Genomic DNA, 27189 nt, shown 5'->3' with positions numbered 1-27189 from the left:
TGCTATACGCCAATATTGTGACTACTGTCTCGTCCAATCAGCGGTAAGAATTCCGTTTTCCGGCTTGTTCTTACGGAGCTAAACGAAAGCGAAAGTATGAAATCCAGAATCTCGGTAGCCCTTAGTAAATGTTAACGCTATTAAGCCACACATTTTAGGGCACGGTATAGTTTACATTTCGTGTTTACGTCTTTTGTTCTCTTAATTGAAACAATGCGACGGAGATGGCATAGTACCGAAGGTAAGCAACTAAATCGTATTGCATAAACAACTAAATACATTGTGTATCATAAAAGGACACCACAGAAGTGAAATCCTCAAACCAAGTCAATGACTGTGACTGATTAACATTCATACACATCATTTATTGTGAGATTTTAACGTTGTTGTGCAGGCAATTCAATTCAATTCAATTCAATTTTATTGGTATAGCGTTGCATTGTCTCAAAGCAGCTTTACATGAGAAACGACGTAAGAAAACAACAAACATATAAACAGACAGACAGTCCTAGATGTTATCCCAAGTGAGCAAGCCTGAGGTGACTGAGGCGACTGTGGCAAGGAAAAACTCCCTTAGATGGTAAGAGGAAGAAACCTTGAGAGGAACCAGACTCAAAAGGGAACCCATCCTCATTTGGGTGACAGTTGTGTGATGCAGATACAGCATGTGTATAGTGTTATGTAAATCAATAAGAAGGTCGTTGTCCATGGCGCTGCTTGAATATCCCAATCCTCACAAGCAGAACCCGGCTGGAGCCGGTCCATCTCCGGATGCCACTGGAGCCGGCACAGTCTCTGTATGCCGCGGGATGGGTAGAAGAAGGGAAACAATGGAACAGCATTAGCGTAGCTGCTGTTCATAATATTAGCAGTACTAGATGAATGTGTATTTAATCAGATGTACTGGAGCACAAGGTTATGGGAAGTGTTAGATGTATGCCAGGCTGAAGAGATAAGTCTTTAGTCTACATTTAAACTGGGAGACTGTGTCTGAGCCCCGAACACTGTCTGGAAGACTATTCCAAAGTTTTGGAGCTAAATACGAAAATGGAACATGTGAAAACCTTTTTGCAAGTGAACCATATAGACCGTTCTCTGTACGGCTGTAAACTATTAGTATAAGTGGACTAAAGGTGAAAATTAAGTAAAAAGAATGCATAAGAAGGTGGTCGAGTCTCCAACCTCGATTTTGAGAATATTCACACTGGACATGTTGATTCGCTCAAAGCTTCACATCAACTGAAAAAATTCAACAGTGTAATATAAACCTGGGCCATCTGTCTACAGATGATGGTGAGGCACGATGTCCAGTGTCAACAACCTTTTGGCCAAGTAGGTTTGACTGACATATAAAGAAACCAGTCACAGTTTGTTTTGTGCATCGTCTTGTTCATGGACGTGTAAATGTAAAAGTCGACATCCCTCCAAAAACAAACCAGCTTGCAACTGTAAATCGTTTATTAAAGTAAGTCGCACAAATTAATGAATCTATACCGTGAACCATTTGGGAAAAAACATCCGAAGAAGTAGTGGTTATTGGTGAAATGGTGTTTTAAATGATTAAGGTTAAAAGAGATTCATAATACATGCAAAAATAGTAACAATATATTTCATTCTGATAATGTAAAAAAATCAACAAAGTATATTGTGTTTATTTTTACAGCACATGGTGATGAACCCAAATTAATAATAAAATATTTAGCGTTTTCCATTGTTATATATTTTACTGCTTTCAGAAGCAGTTCTTTTCAGAACTGATATTCATAAATCTGAAGAGTTTGTTCAGATGCACTATGCTGTTTGAGATATAAAAAAAAAATGAGGCTGATTTCTGATTTATTTTTTTGTTAAATTTGAGGTTAATATATACAGGTACAGCTCAAAAAATGAGAGTCAATATTTTTTGTCACTCAGTTCAGAAAGTGAAACCCATATATTATATAGATTCATTACACATAGAGTGAAATATTTCAAGCCTTTATTTCTTGAAATCGTGATGATTATGGCTTACAGATAAGGAAAACCCAACATTCTGTGTCTCAGAAAATTAGAATATTATGAAAAGTTCAATGTTGGAAAGTCATGGTGTCACACCCTAGGCTACACAATCATGGGGAAGTCTGCTGACTTGACAGTTGTCCAGAAGACAGTCATTGACACCCTCCACAAGGAGGGTAAGCCACAAAAGGTCATTGCTAAAGAAGCTGGTTGTTCACAGGGTGCTGTATCCAAGCATATTCATAGAAAGTTGAGTGGAAGGAAAAAGTGTGGTAGGAAAAGGTGCACCAGCAAAAGGGATAACCACAGCCTTGAGAGGATTGTCAGGCAAAATCCATTCAAGAATTTGGGGGAGCTTCACAAGAAGTGGACTGAGGCTGGAGTCAGCGCATCAAGAGCCACTACGCACAGACAAATCTTAGACATGGCCTACAAATGTCGCATTCCTCGTGTCAAGCCACTCCTGAAACAGAGACAACGTCAGAAGCGTCTTACCTGGGCTGTCCTCTTTTCAGATGAAAGTAAGTTTTGCATTTCATTTGGAAATCAAGGTCCCAGAGTCTGGAGGAAGAGAGGCACAGAATCCATGTTGCTTGAAGTCCAGTGTGAAGTGTCCACAGTCAGTGATTTGGGCTGCCATGTCATCTGCTGGTGTTGGTCCACTGTGTTTTCTGAAGTCCACAGTCAACGCAGCCATCTTCCAGGAAATTTTAGAGCACTTCATGCTTCCTTCTGCTGACAAGCTTTATGGAGATGCTGATTTCATTTTCCAGCAGGACTTGGCATCTGCCCACACTGCCACAGGTACCAAAAGCTAGTTCAGTGACCATGGTGTTACTGTGCTTGATTGGCCAGCAAACTTGCCTGACCTGAACCCCATAGAGAATCCTTAGGGCATTGTCAAGAGGAAGATGAGAGACACCAGACCCAACAAGGCAGATGACCTGAAGGCCGCTATCAAAGCAACCTGGGCTTCCATTACACCTGAGCAGTGCCACAGGCTGAGTGCCTCCATGCCACGCCGCATTGATGCAGTAATTCATGCAAAAGGCCCAACCAAGTATTGAGTGTATAGAAATGAACATACTTTTCAGAAGCCTGACATTTCTGTTTGAAATATCCTTTTTTTATTGATCTTATCTAATATTCTAATTTTCTGAGACACAGAATGTTGGGTTTTCCTTATCTGTATGCCATAATCATCAGAATTTCAAGAAATAAAGGCTTGAAATATTTCACTCTATGTGTAATGAATCTATATAATACATGGGTTTCACTTTCTGAACTGAGTGACAAAAAATATTGACCTTTTTCATGACATTCTAATTTTTTGAGATGCACCTGTATGCTCTCTCTTAACATACTCTTATTTATTTAAAAAGAACCACTTCTTACAGTGCAAGCAAAAGGACAAAGACAACTAAAAATAAACTTCTCTTGGTTATTTTTATTTGTAAAAAATTCAGGTGTAGAGACCTGACAGTGAAACACTGTGAAACTGACTCCTTATTGTGAAACTATTTTATGAAACTATTTAAATCTAATCTAATATAACTTCAGTTTTGTTACACTGGAGCCTTTTTAAAACGAGGAATGTTTATGAATTATGAAATATCTGTTGGTATACGCTGTTTAAAGCTTTATATTGCCTATTTCTGTTCACAGTGGATATATGTCTATTTTTATTTATCTGTATTTTTATACTTTTTCTGCAGCTCAAGAGGATGAATCAAGATTCTGTAAGTGAACTTTAGTTAGTGCATGAGATCATTTTTACACATGCTACTGTGTCTGGCATTTTGTTTTTGTCTTCAACGCAGTGTTACTATATGTCACAAATCTACATAAAATAGGCCATAGTATAGAAGTGTGAGGGGAATCAATATAGTTTATATAGTTGCAATGTCAAATTATTTACAAACTAAAAATATATAGAAGTTAACAAGCATAGGTCATAGTGTAAATAGAAAAATAGCCTTTATTTGTCACATATACATTACAGCACAGTGAGATTCTTTTTTCACATATCCCAGCCTTGGAGGTTGGGGTCAGAGCGCAGGGTCAGCCATGATACAGCGCCCCTGGAGCAGAAAGGGTTAAGGGCCTTGCTCAAGGGCCCAACAGTGGCAACTGCTGTGCTTGGCAGTGCTGAGGCTTGAACCTTAACCACTTGAGCTACCACCGCACTGCCCGTGATTGCACAATATCTAGAAAAATGGCCAAATGATATATCAGCTCATATCTGCCAAATAGCAAGATTTTTATAACCAGTTGGTCAACCAAAAGAAAATTAGTGGCTGGATTTAAAAGCTATTGATTTGTGAAAAAGAAAGAATTGCTTATCTATAACAAACTATTACAATATGGCTTAAATCTATAACACAAAATAAGAGTTTTGTGGGATAAAGTACTTTTTTTCAGGTTACATCATTTTGTTAGACAGAAAATGGCTGCATGATGTCATCCACCCATATATCATTTTACAACTAATGTTTAAAGCTAAATATACAATAAGTACACATACTGTAAACCATAGGTCACTAACAGGCGGACCGCGGTCCGGATGCGGACCCAGAAGCCGCCCCATACGGACCCGGACCTACAGCCAAAAGAGAAGGTTATGATTTAAAACCTAACGGGGCGCTTCTATTTCCACCGGCGCAGCTTTTGTAAACTTTACGGTAGTGGTAGTGGAAACGCACAGACCAATTGCATGCTAGTTGAGCCATGCCACGTGATACCACTCAGCCAATCAAGTCTGTGCATTCCAGGCGGTAAACATTACGACTCTACAGTGTAAACAGAGCTGGAGGCAAGTTACACATGAAAAGACGGTAGAAAGAGAAAGAAAGATAGCGTTACATGTAGAAAACAAAGGGAGAGAAACAGACGAGTGAGACGGAGAAAGAGAGAGAAACAGACGAGTGAGACGGAGAAAGAGAGAGAAACAGACGAGTGAGACGGAGAAAGAGAGAGAAACAGACGAGTGAGACGGAGAAAGAGAGAGAAACAGACGAGTGAGACGGAGAAAGGGAGAGAAACAGACGAGTGAGACGGAGAAAGAGAGAGAAACAGACGAGTGAGACGGAGAAAGAGAGAGAAAAATAAGGAACAAATGGCGCCCTCCAAAAAAAAGAAAAGTGGACAGCGAAAATAGAGCATTTAACCGGGAATGGACTCGTTTCTGTTCATACTTCCCACTGGAGCACTAAACCAGTGTGTCTCATATGTTCAGAAACCGTGGCACTTATTAAAAGAGCCAATGTGAAACGCCATTATGAGACAAAACATAAAGGTTATGAACAAACATACCCACTCAGATCTGAAGTGAGATCACAGAAAATAAGTAGTCTCAGAGTCCCAATATGACCAGTCCACCAGGATCCTGAGCCACACATTCACTGCCCAACAACGTGCTCTTCAGTGTTCCCTCAGAGTTGCTTGGATTTTGGGTCAACACAAAAAGCCATTTACTGATGGAGGGGTTGTCAAAGAATGCATGAGTGCAGTAGCTGAAACAATACTTGAGGGAAAACAAAAAGAAGAGCTTTGCGATAAAATAAAGCAAATTCCCATGTCAGCATCATCTGCCACAAAGAAAAGTGAAATATTAGCTCAAGCTGTGCTAACCCAGCTAGATGAAGCTGTGCATAAGGCATCATGTGTAGGTTTAGCTGTGGATGAGTCCACTGACGTGTGTGACAAAGCACAGCTGTTAGTGTACGTCAGGTTTTTCAACACAGACCAGAAAGCATTCTGTGAAGACCTGTTAGGTGTCACTCCCCTTCAGACCAGTACAAGAGGAGAAGACATCTACCTGGCCATTAAGGAGATGTTAACAAAGAGAGGAATAAAGCCAAAACAAGTAGTTTCACTAACCACAGATGGAGCCCCTGCTATGATAGGAAGAGAGAAAGGAGCTGTAGCAAGACTGAAAGAGGACAATCCTGAGCTCATAGCTTACCACTGCATCATTCATCAATCTGTGCTCTGTGCCTCCCTGTCAGATGAGCATGCTGAGGTGATGAATACAATGATGAAAATGATCAGTTTTCTCAGGGCATCCTCTTCCTATCAGCATCGCATGCTTAGGGAATTCCTCGAAGAAGTTGATGCCAATGCTGATGATCTTTTGCTGCACAACAGTGTGAGATGGCTCAGCAAAGGCAGGGTATTAGCATGCTTTTGGTCCATCAGGAGGGAAGTAGCATCTTTTTTGACAGGGCTAATAAGTCAGAAAGCAACACAGTTTTCTCTCTTTTTAGAAAATGAGAAAGAGATGGATAATGTGGCCTTTTTGGTTGATATCACTTCACATCTGAATGAACTGAATTTGAGGCTACAGGGCAAAGACAATTCAGTTTGTGAACGGATGACAGCTGTCCGCTCCTTTCAGAGGAAACTCGAGGTGTTCAAGGAAGACCCGCAGGGAGACTGTGCACACTTCCCAGCAGTGCAGGAACAGGTTCAGGGACAGAGAGATGTGTCTTCTTTCGTTGACTTTATTGATAAGCTGATAGTAAACTTCAGCAACCGTTTTGACAGCTTCAGCTTTGGACAGCAGCTCACCATGTTCATTCAGAACCCTTTTCTCATCACAGATGTCAGGGGGTTCTCAAAGGAAGTCACACAGCACTTTAAATGGGTAAATGCTGGGCCTCTCCAGATGCAATTGGTTGATCTCCAAGCAGATGTGGCCCTGAAAGAGCAGTTTGTAAGAACTGACCCTTCCACTTTCTGGCTCCAAATGGTCCCTCAGACAGCTTTCCCAGGTCTGGGCCAAAGTAGCCCTATACATCCTGACCATGTTTGGCTCTACATACAACTGCCAGGCAGCTTTCTCCACAATGAACATAATCAAAACTAAATATCGTTCCAGGCTCACCAGTGAGCACCTCCACATGTGTATGAGAACTGCCCTGACTCCATTCAAGCCCAGGTTTAAAATCCTGGCAAGACAAGCTAGAGCTCACTGAGTAAAAAGGTGGGGGAGTGGGATATAAGAGGGGAAGAAAGTGATACTCTAAAACTGTTCAATTGTTAAGATGTGCTAAGATTTATTATTTGTAAAATTGGTTGAGACTTTTGAGTCAAGATGTAAAACAGAAAAGGGGAAACTCAAGCTTTTCCTCCCTTTATTTTATTCTTCTGAAGTTAAGCACTTTATTTGAACATACACAATTTTCACATTTTATTTATTTTCTCTTATTATGAAATGCAGCCCTACTTTTATTTAGTTAATGAGAGAACATTATACATATCTACAGTCATACATATATGTTCAGTTGTATGTTACATGACAATAAATATTGTCAGAAAGTTTTTGAATTGTACTGAATTCATTTGATTTGACAGTCAGGTATTGATTACATGCAGATGTTGATAAAACTACTAGGCTACATAAATATATATCACACTAACTAGTTAGACATTATGATCTTCCAGACCTTTGCTTCAAGGAATTTTCTCTAACTGGACCTCTTTAAATTTTAGTTGAATACCCCTGAAGAGAACCTGTTACTTCTGTCTGGTCAACCTCAGCTAGTTTGATCACCTAATTTCTTTGGTCTTCTTGAGTAAAATCTTGTTGTTTTTGAAGTTGACGCAGATTATCTGCAGTTGTTGTGTATAATATTTTTGTTGATTTATTTGTATTTTCCCATTGAGAGATCCATAGAGTTGGAAGAACAATTTGCTCCGTTCTGCAAAATAACAAAATCCTGAACATTGTATTGCAGTGCAATTGTAACACTCCAACACGTGCCTTTTTTTAGCAGGTGAATCATCCTTATCTGAAGTTAGACTTTCAACAGACCTCAGCCAGCAGTGCAGATTTATACTGCTCGGAGGGGATGAAACTGCAAAGAATGATGCATGTCACTTCATACTTAGGACTCCACAGTCCCAGCAGTTCCAACGGTCAAATCCTCATAGTTGTGAGAAGAAGGAGAACTGTGTTCAAGGAAGACACGTCTGTGTGGTAAAAACTCCGTCTTATTGGTTGGAACACTTGAGTACTTGCTGGTTTATTTCCAGTGGAGTCAAAACAATCCAAAACGAAATGAAGCACTGTATATCTCTGGTGTTCCCTGGACCTCATGCCTTTCTTTTAGTAGTCCGAGCTGGACATGACGTACAAACAGAGCGTTACCTTTTACAGGCAATTCGTTCAGTATTTGGCAGCGAGGCTGAAAACTTCAGTATGCTGCTGTTCGTTAAAAGACCTGAGGAAAGAAATTCGCAATATAACATGAGCCCATCTGTTTTAAATTTTGGTCAGTATCACCTCTTAGAGAACACTGATGAGAGTGCTCAAGTACTGTTCAGGAAAGTCGAGAAGATGATAAGTCAAAAAAGCAGCAAGTTTTTTATTCCATCAGCATATGAACACTTTATGAAGATTAATTTTGAACAATGGGAAAAAGAAAGAATTGACCTGTTGTCTGAGTCCAGTGACAAGGTAAATGAGCTAAGTAAGGAACTAGAAGAAATGAAAAGAATGCAGGACAGACAGCAAGAGGCTGACCATGCTACTGGAATCAATCTGATAGACTGGGGGAGCAATGACTTTGTACATCCAGACTGTAAGTATTTTGTCGATATTGTGTTTTTCCCAGTGCATGTTTTCATACATAACCAGAGTTGTACTGTGCTTGTGCCTATGCATGTGTGTGTGTGGGTTCGTGTGTGTGTGTGTGTGTGTGTGTGTGTGTGTATACAGTCCCCACCAAATGTACTGGACCAGCAAAGCTAATTCTTTTCTTTTTGCTATACACTGAAGACATTTGGATGAGATCATAGAGTAGAAATTCAGACTTCATTTTCTAACATTTAATCTAGATGTGTTAAACTGCTGAGAACATGGCACCTTTGGTGGGAGACCACCCATCTGAGTAAGCACACACACACAGGACATATATATATATATCTTGTGAGCAGACATGCTTACGTTTCCTGTATGGGTTATGGACGTGTTTGAAAGCTTGTTTGAATGTGATACATGCATATCTTTATATTAATCTCAAATACATAAATGTACAGAGCAGGCTGACTAAAAATTGACCTGGATTTTGATGACGATTTGCACTCTCATAAATATTGGAACATATCATAGTACTAAAGTTTTATTAATGTTTTACTCTTTTTTTTTTTTTTACATCAGTATAAATGGACACAAAAGCCTGAAGGAGGTGAGTATGAGAACAATAGCATAATAGAAATTAGTTTCATACCATAACTACAAAGTAAACAGGATTGTATTAACCTACATTTGGTGATGATGATGATGATTAGAAGTTTATTCGGTTGATCCAAGTATCCAAGACCCTTATATTAAAATATAAATATTTCTGATTACTTTCCTATTCTTTGGTTTCACAGAGTGTGGTTAGACTAGTAGTTTTACATGAACACAGCAGAGGGCAGCAAAACCATGAGCACTAATATAGGCACAGTACCTTAATTAACACATTTAAGTGAAAACATCCCATTTTATTGTAATTGTGAAATTTACAGAGCCTTTACATTCATTAGGTAGGCCAAAGAGGTAGGCCTTTTTATATATAGCATTTTTTAAACAATTCTTCCTTTTTTTTTATAGAACTGTTAATGATCCCATGAGAAACAACAGAAGAAGGACACAGATTTATGCCCAATACGGCACATCCTGACGTGAAAAAAACATGTTATAACATTTCTATGATCTGGATATCAAATGATTTTATTTGCAATTAGGATCATGGCAATAGTTTTACATTTTCTTAATTTTTCTGGAAACTGTTTCAGTGGTTTATAGAAATGTAGCATGATTTATTACTTAAGCGTGCCTTTATTATTTAATCAGTAATTATTGAGGATGCATTTATCTGTGCATGCTTTCACTGATTTATTTTACATATATACAGTAGTTGCACTGTTGAATATAAAAGAGATATGCTGTCAGTATAGTTATTCTTATAACTTCTTTTCAGTTGTCAGTACTGTGGTACCTCTGGTTCATGGTTTATCACTCTCTAAGTGGTGCCATTTACATCCTAGACAACTTTTTGCTAAGTCATGCATTTGTCTGTATAATCACATTTCCTGACTGTTTCATGCTCCAGAGCCGAGCTGGAAATTCCGATACTACTGAAGAGAGATTATGGTTTTCTTTAAATCCTCCTAGATTAAAGAAGAGGGTGAAATTACTGGCATCTCATATTAGTGTGTAATAAAATTTATATGTAATAATGTATTGCTATCAACAAATGACATTCTTTATTAATACAGTTTTTATGATTCAGTCCATTGACACACTGTAAATTGTTGAGTTTTGTCTTAATTAGTGTAATTCACATATTCAGTAATAAATGTGTGTTTAATTGTGGCTACTTCATGTTGAAGTAACTCACGCATTCCACACATTTTAACCCTCTAAATCTCAGAAATATGGAATGGTCACACATTTGCCCTATGTGTTGTATTTAACACTCTGTACCCCAACTCTAAAACATCAGGATCATTTCTTTTCAGTGTATAATTCTTTTTTTAAGGTCAGGGTTGACTTGCATGTTTTTTGCTAGCACAAATTAATAACATATTTTATTTCTGATTTTAGTTCCCTGTCTGTCTTCATGCTAAAGGGTGACAAAAGCACATGTAGCTCTGGCTTCAGAGGTTTTGGAGACTAGTTAGGTATTAATCTCAACCAGTTATTTAGGACACTGTACCAGCTTGACCATTGATCTAAGGGTCATTTAGTCATTGTTATACTTTTTACACCTCGGATTCTCCCATTCCAAACATTTTAACCATCTAAATCTCAGAAATATGGAATGGTCTGTAAGGTTATTTCCATCATTTTAATAAGATGTAAAGTCTTACAGTCCCTTCAAAGCCTGCAATACTTCTCATTAATCCTACTTGCACTTCTTTTCTTAGAAAGAGAAAGTCATTGACTTCCCAAAACTATGACTGCTTGGTTAGTGATTCTACCATGAAACTAAGATTTGCCCAGCGGTTCTGGTTACCTAATACAACAGCGTCCACACGCTACTTCAGTCAGATATCGTTTTTCCCATCAAGCGGTGATGAGATCTTTTTAACCGTCATGAATCCCCTGCTCAAAGTTTGTTGTGGGTATCGAACATAGTGAAAGTGTGACTGAAAGCATCCATCGCTTTGAGTTTCTCTCGTCGAATCCAGGGAAGGAACGACGCTCATGTGAAAAAAATTTCCACTGATACTCCATAAGAAAGTTCTCACCTATACAGTTCCTCAAAAGTCAGTGTGAGAAATCCCATCAGATTCATACCGCTTGTAGATGAGACTAGACTCAACCTTTAGGATATGAATTCAAAACTATTAAAAGTTGAGGATTCATACTTTTATACTGATAATGATCCGGACCGGAAAAGCCCACATGTGTGTCCCGATCCGTTACACGAATGACAGAAATCCAGATTAACGACAGTAACTGTGGAGTACTGAAATTAGCTGGTTATCTTGGCACCATCTCTCTAGTTACGGTCAAAAAAAAAAGCCCCTGGGGTTGTTCACAGTCATTTACAAAATTGGTCTGAGCATGTCACATGAAAACCACAGAGGATCTACAGTGCATGAACACAGAAATTGCAGAAATTCACGTGTGACGGATGAAAATTTGGCTTTTTCGAGACTGTGAAACTGACAAAAGGGTGTGAACCATTCAGCTTAGGATATTCATCGTATCTAACATTTGAACAAAGATACCTACACAGGAAAATCCCCGGGTGTTGCAATATCACCTGCTGGGTTAACTCTAGGTGTTAATTCATCAGTGCAGAATTTACTCGTGTGGTTATGGGTTTCTGTAGGAAGACACAAAAAAACAAGGTTCTTGGCTTCACTTTAGCTAGACAAAGAAGTGTCAGTACTCTGCTGTGAGATTTCCACCGAGAGTTAGATGATATCTAGCTTTCGAAAATATCTCACTGTCTGTTATAAGCTGTTATAAAGCGTGTGTGCTGTAGAATGAAATGCTATTATCATGCAGCTTGGGTACATAGATAGCTTGGTTATAGAAAGATGACAATATCAGTTATTTATGTGTTATAGAGTGTTTAATAAGAATTACAATTGAAATTAAAAAAGGGGCTTTCATTACTTACAGACTTATTATGTCATCTATGTCTCAGAGAGTGTGAGGATTTTTACAAAAAATTGAGAGGCGGCTTCTTTTACATCTTTTACATTACATTAGAGTGTAAATAATAAATATTGGTCATAAAGGAACTGTCATCAAGCAGGTATCAGGTAGCTTCTTTTACTTTAGAACATCTTTATTACTGTTATCGTATCATCTTTTTTTAAGGTGGCTTGCTTTATTCATAGATAAAGGCTATAGATGTCAAATAAATGTCACAATTCTTCCAACATAGAGTATTAAAATCTGTTAAAAATAATAGGCTTATTTTACTTTTGCTATTGAAGAAGGTCATTGTTATGATGTCATAAATCTGCCATAGTGTTTTTTTACATAGATAAAAAATGTCAAAAAGGGGCCTTCCTTAACTTTAGCTGTAGAAGTAATCTCATTAATGTGTCACTTTTTTGTTTAATACGGGGCTTTACTTTTAGCCGTCGAACAAAAGTGTCTCTCCTAACACATAGTGTAGCGTGCAGATGATTCAAAATACCATGCCAGTAACACTGGGGGAATTTACATCTTTATTAAAACGGATCTGTTATTTGATTTCCCATCCTGCGAGGGTTGCCACTGTGATATATTTGATGTTAGAAATTGGGACTGTCTTAAAATATTTCACCCAAGCGGCTACGCCTCCGACCTCAGTACCCGCCACTGGAAATGGCATCATCCTGTGCTGTGGTTCTCATTTCCAGTTCTTCAGATGCCATGCCACACACACAGGCCGTGGTTTCATTAATCCAACAAACCTGATTTGACATTTTTCATATTCCGATGAAGAGATCGAAAGTTCTGGCCACACAAGATCCATGGAAAATCCAGACCGCAGACACACACACACACATACACATCAATTCCGAATAAAAAAGATGTGTGAATGAACTCCTACTGAGTTTTCTTTCCCCCACTCAGGTCCTGTAGAAGTTTCTTTTTTCATCATGTTAGCTGTGTGACTCATTACACCTAAAACACCTATTCAAAATATACCAAAGTGCTTACATCGAGATGACTGCTGTCATTTTATGTGGGCTAGCTTGTGATTGTTTTTGGTCGACAGCTCAGTACAGTACTTGTTTAAAGTCCAACCTGGATGGTAATGTGTTAGAAAAACCAGTTGGGTGAATCCATGATGTCAAGCGTAGGTGTCCTTCAGAACATCCTGTGTGTGTGTTTGTGTCAGATAAATAACTTTCTTATGCTGTCACAATAACCTACAGACTAATCACGTTTGATTCATGCTACAGACGAATATCTAGTGGATTTTCCCATAATATGCACCTGAGAGTCAATGAGATTTGAATAAACTTGGACAAACGAACTGCACACCAAATATTAAGAGAACAGAAACATCTCCTCAGGTCTAAACTCCATCTCCAGCAGCAGACATGACATTTCTGAGACATGACAACTTAATTTATCACATGCTTTCTAATCAGGGAAAAGACCAAAAATGATGAGCTAACAAATCAGGTCATGTTGATAACTAAGCACTTTAACGATGTTTGATCCACTGACACAGTATTTCAGACACACACACACACACAAAGACAGAACGCTTCCTGTGGAAGCATGGGGGCAGCCAAATTCATTCCCCTTTGACCCTTCTTGGCAACATATCTTCTTGTAGTACCTAATTTTGGCCACTAGGTACGATACTAACTCTGTTTTGGGACGTGTGCTCAAAAATAAAAAAATACGAATTGCAAATATCTTTTTTTTTTTGGACAAGTATATGTTTATTAAGTCACTAATTGAACAGAAACGTCTCAATGAACAGAAACGTCTCTCATATTTACTTACAAACATCTGGAGGCAACAGGAAGTTACTGCTGTATATAAGACTTCTTCCGAATTATGACGTAATAAAATGGATGGAAGGAAACGGAGAAGTCTCTCTCTCTCCCTCTCTATCTCTCTATCTCTATTTCTTTCTGTGTGTGTGTGTGTGTGTGTGTGTGTACGCGCGCGCTTGCACACCCCATTCGCTTGTAGGAGGAGTTTGACTGTAAACTCTAGAGCGGTTTCCCCTTTGCTGTTCATTTTTTGTCTCTGCGTTCCTGCCGACGCTATGCCTCAGAAAAGCAGCTCTGCAAACCTCATAATCACACTGACAGACGAGGATTCATGATAACCAGCGATTAAACGGTACGATTTCTGTGTATTTAGTCCTCTTTTCATTGTCTTCCCTTAAAGGATTACTAACATTATTTAGAATGAATGCACCAATGCAGATATTTTGCTATGGTTTGCAATATTTGTATTTTTTTTTCCTATCGTGCATAAATATCTACTTTTTTTTTCTTTTTTTTTTACTTAATCTAGATGCACTCATTTGATCTGCTTTTATTATTTATTTCTGCTATGTTTTCCAAGCTGATTTGACTTTCCTGTTGTTTGGGTTCATCCTATCGTGTTTAGTTGGAAGCAAGCGCACGCGCCCGAGCGTGTGTAAGTGTGTGTGTGTGTGTGTGCGGGTGTCAGGCTTCCCTAGAAGCTTTATCAATGTTTCTGCAGAATTGTCCTGCATGTCATTGTGTTTATACACAGGTGATATTTAGTAGACGATTAACAGCCATGTAATGATAGTGTGCCTCTTTAGAAGTACTTTATAGGTACAAATGATCTCCTGGGACCTAAACAGATTCCTCTTGTAGGCAAGTGTAACATCATCGAGACAAAAATATCGCTGTTGTTTTTTGTTTTGTTCTAAAAGAGTGACATTGCCTTAAATAGACTGAGTGTTTTTGTTTTGTTTGATTTTTAGTACCTTGTAGAGAAAAAATAAGTTTAACTCCATAGATGCTGGAGAAGATTTTTAGGAAATGGAAACGTGAAGCTGAGACTCTTTAAAGAATCTGTTCGGAAGTTTAGACAGGAAAGAGTTCATCCATCATAACATATAAGAGCCTGTAAAGTTGTTATTCTTCACGAGAAGTTGAGAAGTTTCTACTTTCTATAAAGGTTTCCTACCAGGACAGTAGCTTTCTGTTTGGCGCTTTAAGGGTTAATTCCAAGAAGGACAAACCGAACCCCTTTCAAGGTCCTAGATAACATCCTTTCTGAAATTCGATTTATTTCATTGTTAAATCTTTTCTGTGAATAGTCGTTATTGTTCACAGCCTCATTCAAGGTATTGTTCTCATCCTTAACGAAGCACAGAGCGCTCTTGTGAATGAAATCATCTGTTTCATTTTCCAGATTTTTTCCCCTTGGCAGTAAAAAAACCCACATTCTTGTTAAAATATGTCTGAATCCATGTTGAGCCCATTCCATGAGGAACATTGCTAAGGGGGTGTAGATTTTCTTAACAGAAACAGAGTCTGTGCCAACACATGATTTATATTATACTGTAGAATATTAAATAGGGGTTTGTTCCACTTGTTTATTCATGTTTATGGTTATGGCGGATCCTAGGGATCCTGGGAACACTGAGTGCAAATTGGGATAGATAGGACAGGTTCACAGTGCAGTTTAGATCTGTCTACCTCCATGTTTCTGGGTAGTGTGAGGAACACTGAAGAACCTCAAGAGAAAAATAACACATGCATGAAACACTAACCCAAGATCAGGATCCAACCATGGGTCCTAAAGCTGTGATAGGACACCTTCACACCTAGGTACAGTTTAGATCTGTCTACCTACATGATTTTGGGCAGTGTGAGGAACACTGAAGAACCTAAAGGAAAAAAACACACACGCATTCAACACTTGAGCTCAGGATCTAGACACAGACTATGTTTTAAATATCTCGTAGGAAAATCTGAGTTAGTATCAAAGCCAAAGCAGGTCTTACGGTGTCATAAAATATGCAAGCCAATCAGATTCGAATATGTAATTGAATGCCATGTAAGGACTAGATGAAACTGCTGAGCTGTATGATTCATGTGACGTTTTGCTCATATCTATTGGCATGTTTTGTAGAGCTGCCATGTCATGGTTTTCCAAAGAAGTTTGACTTGATGTTAACAGGCAGCTGTGAGTAATCCCAAGACCAAACACAGCACAGACATGTCCACAAGTGTAACAGGACCGTTTTTCAAGGAAAAAATAGGCTGTTGGGGGGGAAAAAATGGACCATATACACAACACTAAACTTCACAAACTGAACACGAAGCCTTGTTGTTTTCATTTCATTGGATCGGAAGTTTGTTGTCGATGATCCGGAGTCATCTGATTTTCTTTTTTGCATCATTTTGCTTCTGTTCAATGAACTGTGCAAAAGCTGTGTCACATGCATTTGGGTTATCATGCCTTTGTCCCCAAGAGAATTAGAGAAGTTCTGCTCAGGATGAGTGAGTAAACCTGAGAAAACGTCAGCACAGAGCTCTGTTTTTTCCCTGATTAGGAGTAACTAGCTACTGAATTCTTGAATCTGACCGGTCAGATGGTGGGAACTCTGCAGCGGCTCTGCAGTCGGAGTTCTGTATCGATGATTTATGTGTCAGTGACTAAACGTGTAGTCTTTGACATGACAGATACAAAGTAAACAATCAGTACGTTTTTGCTAATATTCTGTCTTTGGCTGTTGGGGTTTTTGCAGCAAGAGTCCCAATTCAGCAAAACGTGATGATTGACTCGAGCTTAACTGGTGTTTGTTTTCTTTGACAGGTTTATGGGTCAAAACAACTTGTCATATTGATGCATTTAACTCAATAAATCATAACTATATTTCGCCAAAATGGATGCTGCAACGTTTTTCTTGGCTTTCCTTCTGTAAAAATCAGGTTGCTCAAGCAGACAGTCGAACAAACGTTATTGTCTATTTTTAACGACGTCCAAGTCCTTGCTAGCTATGTGCGAATTTCATGAGTTGATCCAAATACACTGTGTTTGAGTTCAGAAATTTCGGTAATTGCTCATTGGCTTGGTGCATTTATTTGCACAAGGACGATAAAGATGGACCTAATCTAATCTGAAATAGTATAATATATAAATACATTTGAATTAATCTTTCAAATTATACCATAAAATAATGACTGATCTCTTTATAGGACGTGATAAAGGGATTGTTCTTATCCTTTCATGAGTTTATGGCGTATTTTATTTCATGATATGGCAAAATTATCTAGACCGGTGCAGTCCAGCTCTAATCAGTGTCCAGATTTCTCTCTGTCCTGGACTTTTTGCCTTGTAATTATGGTATAATCAGCAATGATGCAGCAGAAAGGCTAAACAGCTTCAGTGGGAATTAAAAAGGGGAAGTGAAATCTTCTCTCTCGTGCTTATTCACTGACTGTCAGCAGACACCCCCCATCAACAAACCTGCCTTTTTGATGACTAATAAATAAAAATCCAACAGATATTTGTGACTTTCCCAGGTTACTCCATGATGTCTGATTGTTGTATATATTTTGTTTTTGTTTTTTTTTTCAATACAGGTAGCAATGAGGGGTGAAATATTCACACTGCTGCTTGCCATGTGGCCATGTCTCCAGGGTACAGTTCTCATAATTAAATTTTTTAATTGTTAATAATACAATCTTTCTCTTTTTCTTCCATTTTCCATATTCTTACAGGAGTTTTTTATTTGTTGATTGATGTTCTCCTCTTTTCTCCGGTAGCCCTCTTCGTCGTGGAGTCGGAGCAAGCTTCCTACGATGGAGAAGTCCACGATAAGGTCATGATGGGATGTCGGTTTTCACGCATTCCCAGCGTCTCACGCTTATCCGTCATTTGGAAGCGTATCAGCCCTTCACCGACTCTGGAAGTCTATCACCTAGATATGGGCCATGAGAAACGCAACTTCACCAACCCGCACTTTCAGTCACGGGTGCGCCTCCTGAGGGAGGAACTGGAGAACTTTCGGGCCGTAATCGAGCTCTCCCATCTTCGTCTGAGCGACTCGGGAACCTATCGGTGCATCGTGATCCAGGACGAGGCTGACTACAAGCAGACCCAACTCAACGTCCGAGGTCAGTCAGTTTACTTTAAAAATTAAACTAAAATGAGTATCCACCTTACTCAAGGGATAATGTTCTGAGTTTCCTGTTTATTTGACTAAAATATTTTGGACAGTGACGGGGATTTGTTTGACCTATTAAGTAGTTTGCATAAAGCTCATAAATCATAAAAAAGCTCCACAGAAATCCGGATGTAGATTAACGTAGATTAGATCCCTAATGAAGAAGCCAGAGGCAAACAGCGGCGAAGGAAAAACTCCCTGAGAAGATTTGAGGAAGAAAATTGGAGAGGAACCAGATTTAAAAGGGAACAGAGTATTTCAAGGGCTTTTCACACGGCACTTAACCCCGGGTCTTTGACATTCCAAACCCTGCTTTTAGAGCTTTTGTTTTTAAGGATAGCGGAACATATTCATGCCAATTATGCAGTTCTACGGGTCAACGGTTCATGTTGTCTCAGTTGGCTCAATTGATTTCAAGTGAAGTCAAGTACAGTCCAGTTTCAACCATGTTTCTCCAGGACCCATTAAACAACACAGAGATAAAGACTGAAGTTGTCTTACAACTACATAAAGCGCATGGTGTACGACCTAGTGCAAGACAAAGTGGCAGTTTGATCATTTACAGAGGGATGTGCTAGAGTGGTGGGAACTGGAACCTGGTCAAAAAAGTAATGGAAAATATCAACAGGGCATTCTTTTTTTTTTATTTAAATCAAGCATGTAAACAGGGTTTGCAAACGGATTGGAACTTGGGCTAGAGATGTAGTGTGATATTGTATCTCTGTATCCCAGAATACATCACAGTATATTGCACTTCATACCACACCAGGGTTTACTTTGAAGAAATGAAGATCATCCTTCAGAAACGGTCTTTAATGGGTTGATTTGACCAACACACCATTACTCTTAAGAGGCTAAACACACACACACGAAATGCTACACAAATGAGAACACATTTAGAGATCAGTTTAAATCAGAACGAAAACCCGACAGGTTTCAGAGCTTAGAGAAATTTTTGGGATGCAATTAAGAATTTATGGGTTTTATTGAGCAAATTTGAATAGTACAGTGCAATTTCATCATATTATAATACTTTGCGTTCTCCAGCGTCATATAAACCGATTAAGAAGACCATCAGGGTGCTAAGTGAAAAGGAAGTGGAGCTTTCCTGCGAGTCACAAGGCTTCCCGTTGGCCCATGTGACTTGGACCGACAGCAAGTTCAACGAGGCACATCTGACCAACCGCTCGGAAAACAGCCACACGCAAAACAGTGACGGCATCTTCATCGTCACCAGCCGATTAAAGGTCACCAAGAACGCCGAAAATTACACCTGTTCCTACGTGAGCGACGACGGCAAAACGAGCCAGACAGCTACGTTCGTTATCCCAGGTGGGTCTGCAGGATGGTTTGTAATGTGGGGCTAATTAGGGAGCTAGTTTGATGCCATGCAGCTGTAGTATACAACAAGCAACAGTGCACAAAGAAGAGTTTTTATATCCTATTGATTGACAGTACCAGTGTTTGCGTCTGGGCAGGGTTAAAGTTCAGATAAACAAATCAAAAAACGTCTAGATGAACTCAGAGTAAAGCAAAATTAGCAAAATTTGATTGTATTGGTCTGATTATTGTGTGGTTTGAATTGAGTTTTATATTGTTTGGTTTTTTAATCGACTCTGGTTTCTTAAGTTTGGTTTACTTTTAAGTTTAATGCTGTCGAGTGATCTGAGTCGAGCTACTAAATGGAGTTGAGGCCTTTTGGTTTGTTCGAGTTGTGTTTAAGTGTATAGAGTGCTGCTGAACGGTTTGAGTTTATGGTTTTAATGGACGGTTCGAGTTGATTTCTGCTGACTGAATGGTATATGTTGGTTCTCTTGGGCGATTTGATTTGAAGGCTCTTGAATGATTTGAGTCGGGATCAGCTGAGCAGTTTGAGTTGAGTGCTGGTGATCCATTTGAGCTGAACATCGTGAAGCTGAAGTGTATTTGATTGTTTGGGTTTAGGTTTAGTACTGTTAAGCCATTTGTGTGAAGTTCTTTGGAGTTGTTTGAGTTTATTGCTGTTGAGTTTTTGAAGTGGTCTGAGTTGAAGTGGTTTGGTTTGATGTGAGTCCTGTTGAGTGGTTTGAGTTGACTTCACATGAGCCATTTGAGTTAAACGTTGTGAGGTTGAAGTGTATATGATTTCTTTGGTTTGAGTTTTAGTACCGTTGAGCCATTCGAGGTTTGAGTGGGTTGAGTTGAATGCTGTTGAGGTGTTTGTTCTGAGGGCTGATTGGTTTGAGTTGAGATCTTTTGAGTGGTATTGTTTGAATAGGTTTGATAGTGCTATCGATTGGTTTGAGTTGAATGCTATTGAGGTATTTTATTTTAGTGCTGATTGGTTCGAGCTAATTTCATTTGCGAGGTTTGAGTTGAATGCTGTTACGGTGTTTTGTTTCGAGTGATTATGAGTGATTTGAGTTGAGCTCTTTTGAGTGGTGGGGTTTGAAAAGGTTTGAGAATGTAAAAAGTTCTATTAATTGGTTTGAGCTGAGCGCTGAGGTCTTTTGAGTGGTGTTTGAAAAGGTTTGAGAATGTAAAAGTAGTGCTGATGACTGGCTTGATTTGAGTTCTGTTGAGTTGTTTTATTTGAGTGCTCTTGAGTGGTTTGAGTTGAATGCTGTTGAGTGGTTTGAGTTGAGCTCTTTTGATTGATTTGAGTTGAAAGCCAAAAGCATGAACTCTCAATAACCTACAGTATTTGGGTTCCTTTATTCTTCGTCCACTTTTTATATCTTTAATTTAATGGGTTCCTCTTCACTCTTAGAGTTTTTTTTTTTGGTAATGGATGTGATATCTAACTGAAATCATAGAATGAGAAGGGTTTTCCAGCGATACAGATCGTTTCATGAAATTCATTCATGACTAATCTGTGTTTTCAAGCCCTATGGATGTTCAGATACATATATATATATATATATGCCTACACGCTAAACCACAATGGTTTTGAAGTTTGTTGAGTGGGATGTTTTTTTCACAGTGGGACTTCACCTTAAGTGTTGATTGACGAAATACGTTTATCAAGAACTGATATAAATTCCTGCAGAAAAATTATCATGACCTGGTAATTATCTTTTTCTGAAGAAGTCTGAGGTAGCAGAAAATGTTTCTGCCTCCGGTAAGAAGGCAGCAAATGACTGGCTAACATTCTGAAAAAGTACGTTCAAGTCTGGTTAGTGGCTTTAATTTATCATCTTAACTTGAGAGCTATGCTGTATGACGGCTTTTTACTCTGCTTTGTCTGCTTAATCCGATTAGCAAAAAGCAGGGGTTAGTAGCATACGTATAGTTACAGCATCAAGCTCAGTTCATTAACAAGTCGGTTTCCTTTTCCTGTTGATTTGTGAAAATAAAGCAAAGAAGCAAGCAAAGAGAATAGTGAGCTCTGGCTAAAAAATCTTTTCAAGGTGAAGTCGATATTAAAACTGGTACGGACGATATTCGTAAGATGTTAGCTAGACATCCTAGATGAATGATCGTTGTATTTAAGTGGTTTTTTTTTTTTTTTTTTGCAGATGAACTTGGAGAGACGAATAAATGGACCAAAGGATACGCAGCGATTTCGGTGATAGTGGTGCTGTGCCTGGGTTTAGTCTTTCTCTTGCTGTTTCTGCACAGGAGAAAGAAAGGTTAGTCTCTGACATTTTGTTTCCTTCCTTTTCCCCTTTCCCATTTAATCGACTATTGTTCTTTATCACCTATTCACAAAACCTGCATTAATGCGTGGCTCTGATCCCTACCCACGTCACCCCTTCTCTAGGTTTAGCGTATTCTTTAATCTTGTTTCCCATTAGGCTTTTTAAATAGCATTTGGGTTTTTTGTGTCGAATTCATAGCAGTTTTCCCCTTTTGGTGTACCACTTTATTTTTAGTTCCTCTTAGCAAGATTTCAATTAGGAAACTGTGATTTAAGGTTCTTTCTATAGCATTTTCTGCATTGTCATTAGGACATGGCAATTTTCTTTTAATCCTGGCATCATGTGACCACAGGTCATGATAAGAGAAAGTGGTTACCTGCATGACCGCGATTCCAGAGGTCACTGGGGATTCCCGTGAGATGGGAGCTAGGCTTAGGTTTTCTGATGTCGTGATGAAAGCTTTAGATAATTTAGAAAGAAATGATTCATACCAAGAGTTAGATAGCATCTCAGAGGCCTTGTCCGGGTTCTCTGGGTTCCTCCTGGTTCCTAAGATCATGCATTCAATTAATTTCAGTTTATGTGTATAGCGATGGACATTAAAACCTAGCAGCTTTACAGTGATATATATATTTTAAATGTATACAAGTCAGAGGTGATGGTAGTGAGGAAAAATTCCCCGAGGTGATATGAGGAAGAAACCTTGAGAGGAACCAAGCGGAAAAAAGAACCTCATCCTCATCGATTATGCAATAATTTGGCTCTATAACTGTGTACTATATGGTCAACAAGCACTTGTGTGTTGCTGACTCTTCGTTTCTTTCTACCAGGGAAAAACGTCATGTTTCTGAAATATCGACATGTCTCACACTGAAAATCTTCTTTCCACAGCGCAAACACATCTGGATATCTCCTCGATTAAATGTGAATCACCTGAACAAAACCTGAGAGTGACCTCAACTGACCGTAAGTATAGCTCAACAGGTTGATGTAACTTCACCACAGAGAACGCATGAGTGATTCCCACCAAAACCTCAAAGATCACAACATGTATGACTCGAACCCACCCACACCCACTCAAAATAGTTCAGCTGTCGACATTAAAAACTGCTGAGCTACCAGTTTTAATATCGACTTCACCCTGAAAAGATTTTAAATATATTGCTAAGTTAACCCACATACTCTTTTTAATAATTATTATGATTTATTTTATTTATTAAAATTTATTTATTTATTTATTTTAATAATAAAATGTATTTATTTATTTAATTAATTCTGCTCTATTATTATGGGATTGCCTTAAAATCTGTACTTTTAAACAGAGGTGCAGTTTGTTTTGTAGTTCAGATATTTGTTATTCAATGAATTTTTAAGAATTTTAAGGAATATGTCAGTTATTATACATAATGTTTACATAATGATAAGTGATTATTTACTGTTAGATAAACATTTTGAAAATATAACAGAGATGTTAATTATATCATGAGCACTTTTACTAGGTTATTTAATTGTATGTGAGTAATTTCATTTTTTTTTAGATTTAAAAGCTTCCACAATCAAACGAAAGACATTAGTGAGAACTAAATAAATAAAATTAATTAAAATAAATAAGATCAAAATCCCATTCAATTCAAGTGAACAGTGAATAGTTCGTATTTCTGTCTCTAAATCTATAATCGGTGCTTAATAATGATCTCTACTTTTAATAAGCCTCAGAAAGAGAAAAAAGGAGAGAGAAATGACGTATGTGTCTGTCACAAACCCCTCAGGATTCCCAGACCACACTTTGAGAACTCTTTAGAAAACAGTAACTTCTATAATTGTTAATTTAACTTCTCCTCAATGAAAATGTCACCATATCAGCCCTCGAAGCACGGTGGTGGTGGTGGTGGTGGTGGTGGCATCATGTTAAAACTCATATTTGACCTCTTGGTTGCGTCTCTGACTAATGCCTTCTTTGCATGGTCATTGATTTTTTTATTGGATGACCAATGCCATAGTCTTTTAATAATAATTTTGTAATATAATCCTGCTTTCTTGCTGCTTCTGTAAGTAATTATGAGACAAATCAGATGCAGACTCGGATTTCAAATCCATTCTAATCCGTACAAGGCCTGTGCTACGAGTGAGCTGTTACCATAGAAACGCTCAATTGTTAGCGTTAATACTGAAATATACACTGATCAGGTGTAACATTATGACCACCTGCCTAACATTGGTGTTGGTCCCCCTTTTGCTGTGAAAACCCGTCCTGCACTGTGTATTCTGACCCCTTTCTATCAGAACCAGCATTAACTTCTTCAGCAGTTTGAGCAACAGTAGCTCGTCTGTTGGATCGGATCACACGGGCCAGCCTTCGCTCCCCAATGAGCCTCGGCCGCCCGTGACCCTGTCACCGGTTCACCACTGTTCCTTCCTTGGACCACTTTTGATAGATACTGACCACTGCAGACCGGGAACACCCCACAAGAGCTGCAGTTTTGGAGATGCTCTGATCCAGTGGTCTAGCCATCACAATTTGGCCCTTCGTCAAACTCGCTCAAATCCTTACGCTTGTCCATTTTTCCTGCTTCTAACATCAACTTTGAGGACAAAATGTTGACTTGCTGCCTAATATATCCCACCCACTAACAGGTGCCATGATGAGGAGATCATCAGTCTTATTCACTTCACCTCTCAGTGGTCATAATGTTATGGCTGATCGGTGTATAAACTTTGAGAATCTGAACCCGACCAATCAGATTTAGAAAATGTGACAGCGCTGTGGTATAAAACTGATCAGAACTTTACTAACTATTCTATTATTAACTGTTTTTTTCCTCTCTGTCCTTCAGATTTACTTCCAAATTCGGATTCCAGAGTCGATACCCTTACGTTTACCTCAGAATGTAAGTATTTTCAAACTCCTCCTTTAGAGATATCACACACATTTACTTCACCTCTTTGAATGCCAGCTCATGTTCTTTCTCGGCACAAATCATTTTGAAACATTTGGCATCTTTCTTTGCTTCTCTCCCCCAATCTGAATACGACTGATTTCTTTTTTTTTTTTATTTCCAGCGTGGAATGGAAAAACAGAAAATCTGCAGGATGTGCAGAAGCAAAGTTTCACACTCCCACCTACACTTCTCTCTGAGTATGGCATTTTTCTTCTCTAGATTAAAACATGTTTGTGTGTGTGGGTGTGTGTGTGAAAGAATGTATGTTTAATGCGGTAAAGTTAGCGTATCAAACTATGTCCTTTGAACAAGCAAAAGAACATGCAGCTCGTCATGCACCTACCGCTGGCCTCCGTTACACTATGGAGATGAATACTTTTGCTATCACAGCTTATGTGTTTTTATTTGCATATAATATTGCACCCTTGATTGATTGATTGATTGATTGATTTTTTCCCTCACTTCAATGTAATGGCTTATTTGTACAGATTCCTGACCAATAGATTCTTGACCAACTCTAAAGGGGGGATAAAAACTTGTTCACATCACTTTTAACAGTATAGTTGTGATACTGCTGTGTGTTTGAAATAAATCAGGATTAATTACCTAGATAATTAACTCCTGCTATTGTAAATCTTACAGAGGAAACCAGCATAACGACATCTAGGACGTTCTTCCAGGCCAGAGGGTAAACCTTCTTGCTTCTAGACGGGAAATTAGGAACCGGCAAATCCCAGAACTTGGCTTCTTCATGGCTGACTTTATTTAAGATCTTTTAAACATCTGAGATGCTCCAGCTTGTGATTTTCATAGACTGTAACGAAGATGAATTGGATTATGTCGAAACGGTGCAACAAACAATCTCAAAGACATTCTTCTGGAGATCAAGGACAGTCTCGTCGTCCTGGACGGATATAAAGAATAGAAAGAGCCAGAGAACGGGTCACTCCCTGAGAGAGCGATGGACGTATAGGGTGCAGGATGTTGATCACAGAAGATCCTGGAAAGCACGCCATTCTGGGACAGGAAGTTAATCAGACTTTACACACTGTTTCTCCAAGCAGTGACTCAATGGATTCAAGGAACTGAAGTCTTTGTTAAGTTAAAGTTTTTTCATTTCATTTCAGAAGCTGCATTGTTTCTTCTGTACTGGTTAGTGTTCATGTGCTAAACTTTGTACTTAGCGCCACTAGCTAATCAAGTTAGCAAAGCAAACAAACTGTACTAGCTACACACACATACACACTGGATATCGATGACAATCTCCGCTACATCTTCCATTATCCAGATAATAAATGAGAACTGATAGCAAGTAGAAACCAAAGAAATGCTGGATCACGAGTGTCATCGGACGTCGATCGTTGGACTTGTAGCTTTGTGACATCATAACAAACCTGCATAAAAGTGAACATTTCTCAGTTTGACGATGACGTTGGGATTCTTCCTCCAGGTTGCACACGTCTATACAAAATGAACATACTGTAGGGTTACCTCAGGTCGGCAGGACAGTACCTTCAGTACCACCCCAGCAAACTGGTAGCTGATAATAAAAAGTCTATTTATTTTTTTAGTCTAATCTTTTTTCAACCATTATGACCATTTTTTGTAATATTTTGTACAATATTTTTGTAATATACATTTTTCTTTTTCCGAAAAACATGTTTCAATGGCAAACTTTTAATGCCATTTTTTTCTTTAACCAAAAGTCAGACTCATTTTTTTTTAACTTTCTTTTAACAATTTTAACATTCCAATATCACGATGATGTGATTTTTATGTATCAACTGTGCATAAACACTCACAAAAAATAATATTTTATACAATGGTTTATATATTTCTGTACTTTATATTGCACACAAAACAAATGCAATAAAATAAAATAGTGTTTAAAATAGTGTCATGTGCACCAGAGCAGTATTTCTGTATCATTCTGTATAATAGATTAAATGTATAGATATAGCTATAGATATAGATATAGATATAGATATAGATATAGATATAGATATAGACAGACACTCAGACACGTCTGTACTGAGCCTTTTTTACTTTTTATTTCATTTCTGTTTCTCGTGTATCATTGCACAAGTTCAGCCGGGATTAAATGACTCAAACCACTTACTTCTCTTAGCCAAGTGAGGAAAACACTGCATTGGTCCACATGTACTGACTGTCACCATAGAAGTCTGATGTGGACCAACACTTTTGTACTGCACTATTTGTACAGTCTTGTGTTTGGAATAAAGCGTATGTTTGCTATAAGTCGTTGCTAGATCTGTGTTTCTCCATATCATGGATACTGACCTTCAAAACCCAGATTTCCAGACGCTCCACTGCTTTAGAGTTTAATGTCAACACTTTTGGCATTGTGTAGTGTGTATTCTTAGGCTTGTGTAGCTGCTTGGACATCAAACACTTATCATGAAGCTCCAGTTCTTGCGTTCATGTTGCTTCCAGGTTTGAGAATACTTTCACTGAGCTGGGTGTGGGGGGTGCACATACTTTTGG

At 38.5% G+C, this 27189-nt stretch overlaps 2 protein-coding genes across 4 annotated transcripts; both read left to right on the top strand.

The window, feature by feature from the left end:
- The first annotated feature begins 80 nt into the window (after positions 1 to 80).
- LOC131369607 (GTPase IMAP family member 4-like) lies at positions 81 to 13014 on the top strand. 3 transcript variants are annotated; one of them, XM_058416452.1, is made up of 5 exons: positions 81 to 241; positions 3714 to 3737; positions 7776 to 8582; positions 9161 to 9188; positions 9599 to 13011. In XM_058416452.1, the coding sequence occupies exons 1-4, from the start codon at positions 214 to 216 to the stop codon at positions 9163 to 9165; spliced, it is 864 nt and encodes a 287-aa protein (XP_058272435.1). In that variant the 5' UTR covers positions 81 to 213; the 3' UTR covers positions 9166 to 9188; positions 9599 to 13011. The 3 variants fall into 3 exon arrangements, 2 of the variants coding, with proteins under 2 accessions (XP_058272435.1, XP_058272434.1); XM_058416451.1 differs by having other exon boundaries at positions 7773 to 8582; XR_009207282.1 differs by having other exon boundaries at positions 3714 to 8582; positions 9599 to 13014.
- A 1068-nt stretch (positions 13015 to 14082) lies between these two features.
- si:ch211-241b2.5 (programmed cell death 1 ligand 1) lies at positions 14083 to 26943 on the top strand. The gene is made up of 9 exons (XM_058416105.1): positions 14083 to 14308; positions 17542 to 17599; positions 17725 to 18075; positions 19173 to 19457; positions 21623 to 21736; positions 22637 to 22711; positions 24580 to 24633; positions 24806 to 24881; positions 25327 to 26943. Exons 2-9 carry the CDS (start codon positions 17548 to 17550, stop codon positions 25349 to 25351), a joined length of 1032 nt encoding a protein of 343 aa, XP_058272088.1. The 5' UTR covers positions 14083 to 14308; positions 17542 to 17547; the 3' UTR covers positions 25352 to 26943.
- The last annotated feature ends 246 nt before the right edge of the window (positions 26944 to 27189 follow it).

The sequence above is a fragment of the Hemibagrus wyckioides genome, linkage group LG18 (genome assembly GCF_019097595.1).
Source record: "Hemibagrus wyckioides isolate EC202008001 linkage group LG18, SWU_Hwy_1.0, whole genome shotgun sequence".
NCBI lineage: Eukaryota > Metazoa > Chordata > Actinopteri > Siluriformes > Bagridae > Hemibagrus > Hemibagrus wyckioides.
The sequence above is the reverse complement of the archived record's forward strand: the minus strand, read 5'-3'. Positions and strand labels throughout refer to the sequence as shown.

What these genes read in the sequence shown, in the direction of transcription:
- LOC131369607 (XM_058416451.1), top strand. Translation starts at nt 214, where the DNA reads ATGCGACGGAGATGGCATAGTACCGAAG. An exon ending in GAGATGGCATAGTACCGAAG is followed by an intron (nt 242 to 3,713) that starts GTAAGCAACTAA and finishes CTTTTTCTGCAG; the next exon opens with CTCAAGAGGATGAATCAAGA. An exon ending in AGAGGATGAATCAAGATTCT is followed by an intron (nt 3,738 to 7,772) that starts GTAAGTGAACTT and finishes GCCTTTTTTTAG; the next exon opens with CAGGTGAATCATCCTTATCT.
- si:ch211-241b2.5 (XM_058416105.1), top strand. Translation starts at nt 17,548, where the DNA reads ATGAGGGGTGAAATATTCACACTGCTGCTTGCCATGTGGCCATGTCTC. An exon ending in GACCCAACTCAACGTCCGAG is followed by an intron (nt 18,076 to 19,172) that starts GTCAGTCAGTTT and finishes TGCGTTCTCCAG; the next exon opens with CGTCATATAAACCGATTAAG. An exon ending in GAGAGTGACCTCAACTGACC is followed by an intron (nt 22,712 to 24,579) that starts GTAAGTATAGCT and finishes TCTGTCCTTCAG; the next exon opens with ATTTACTTCCAAATTCGGAT.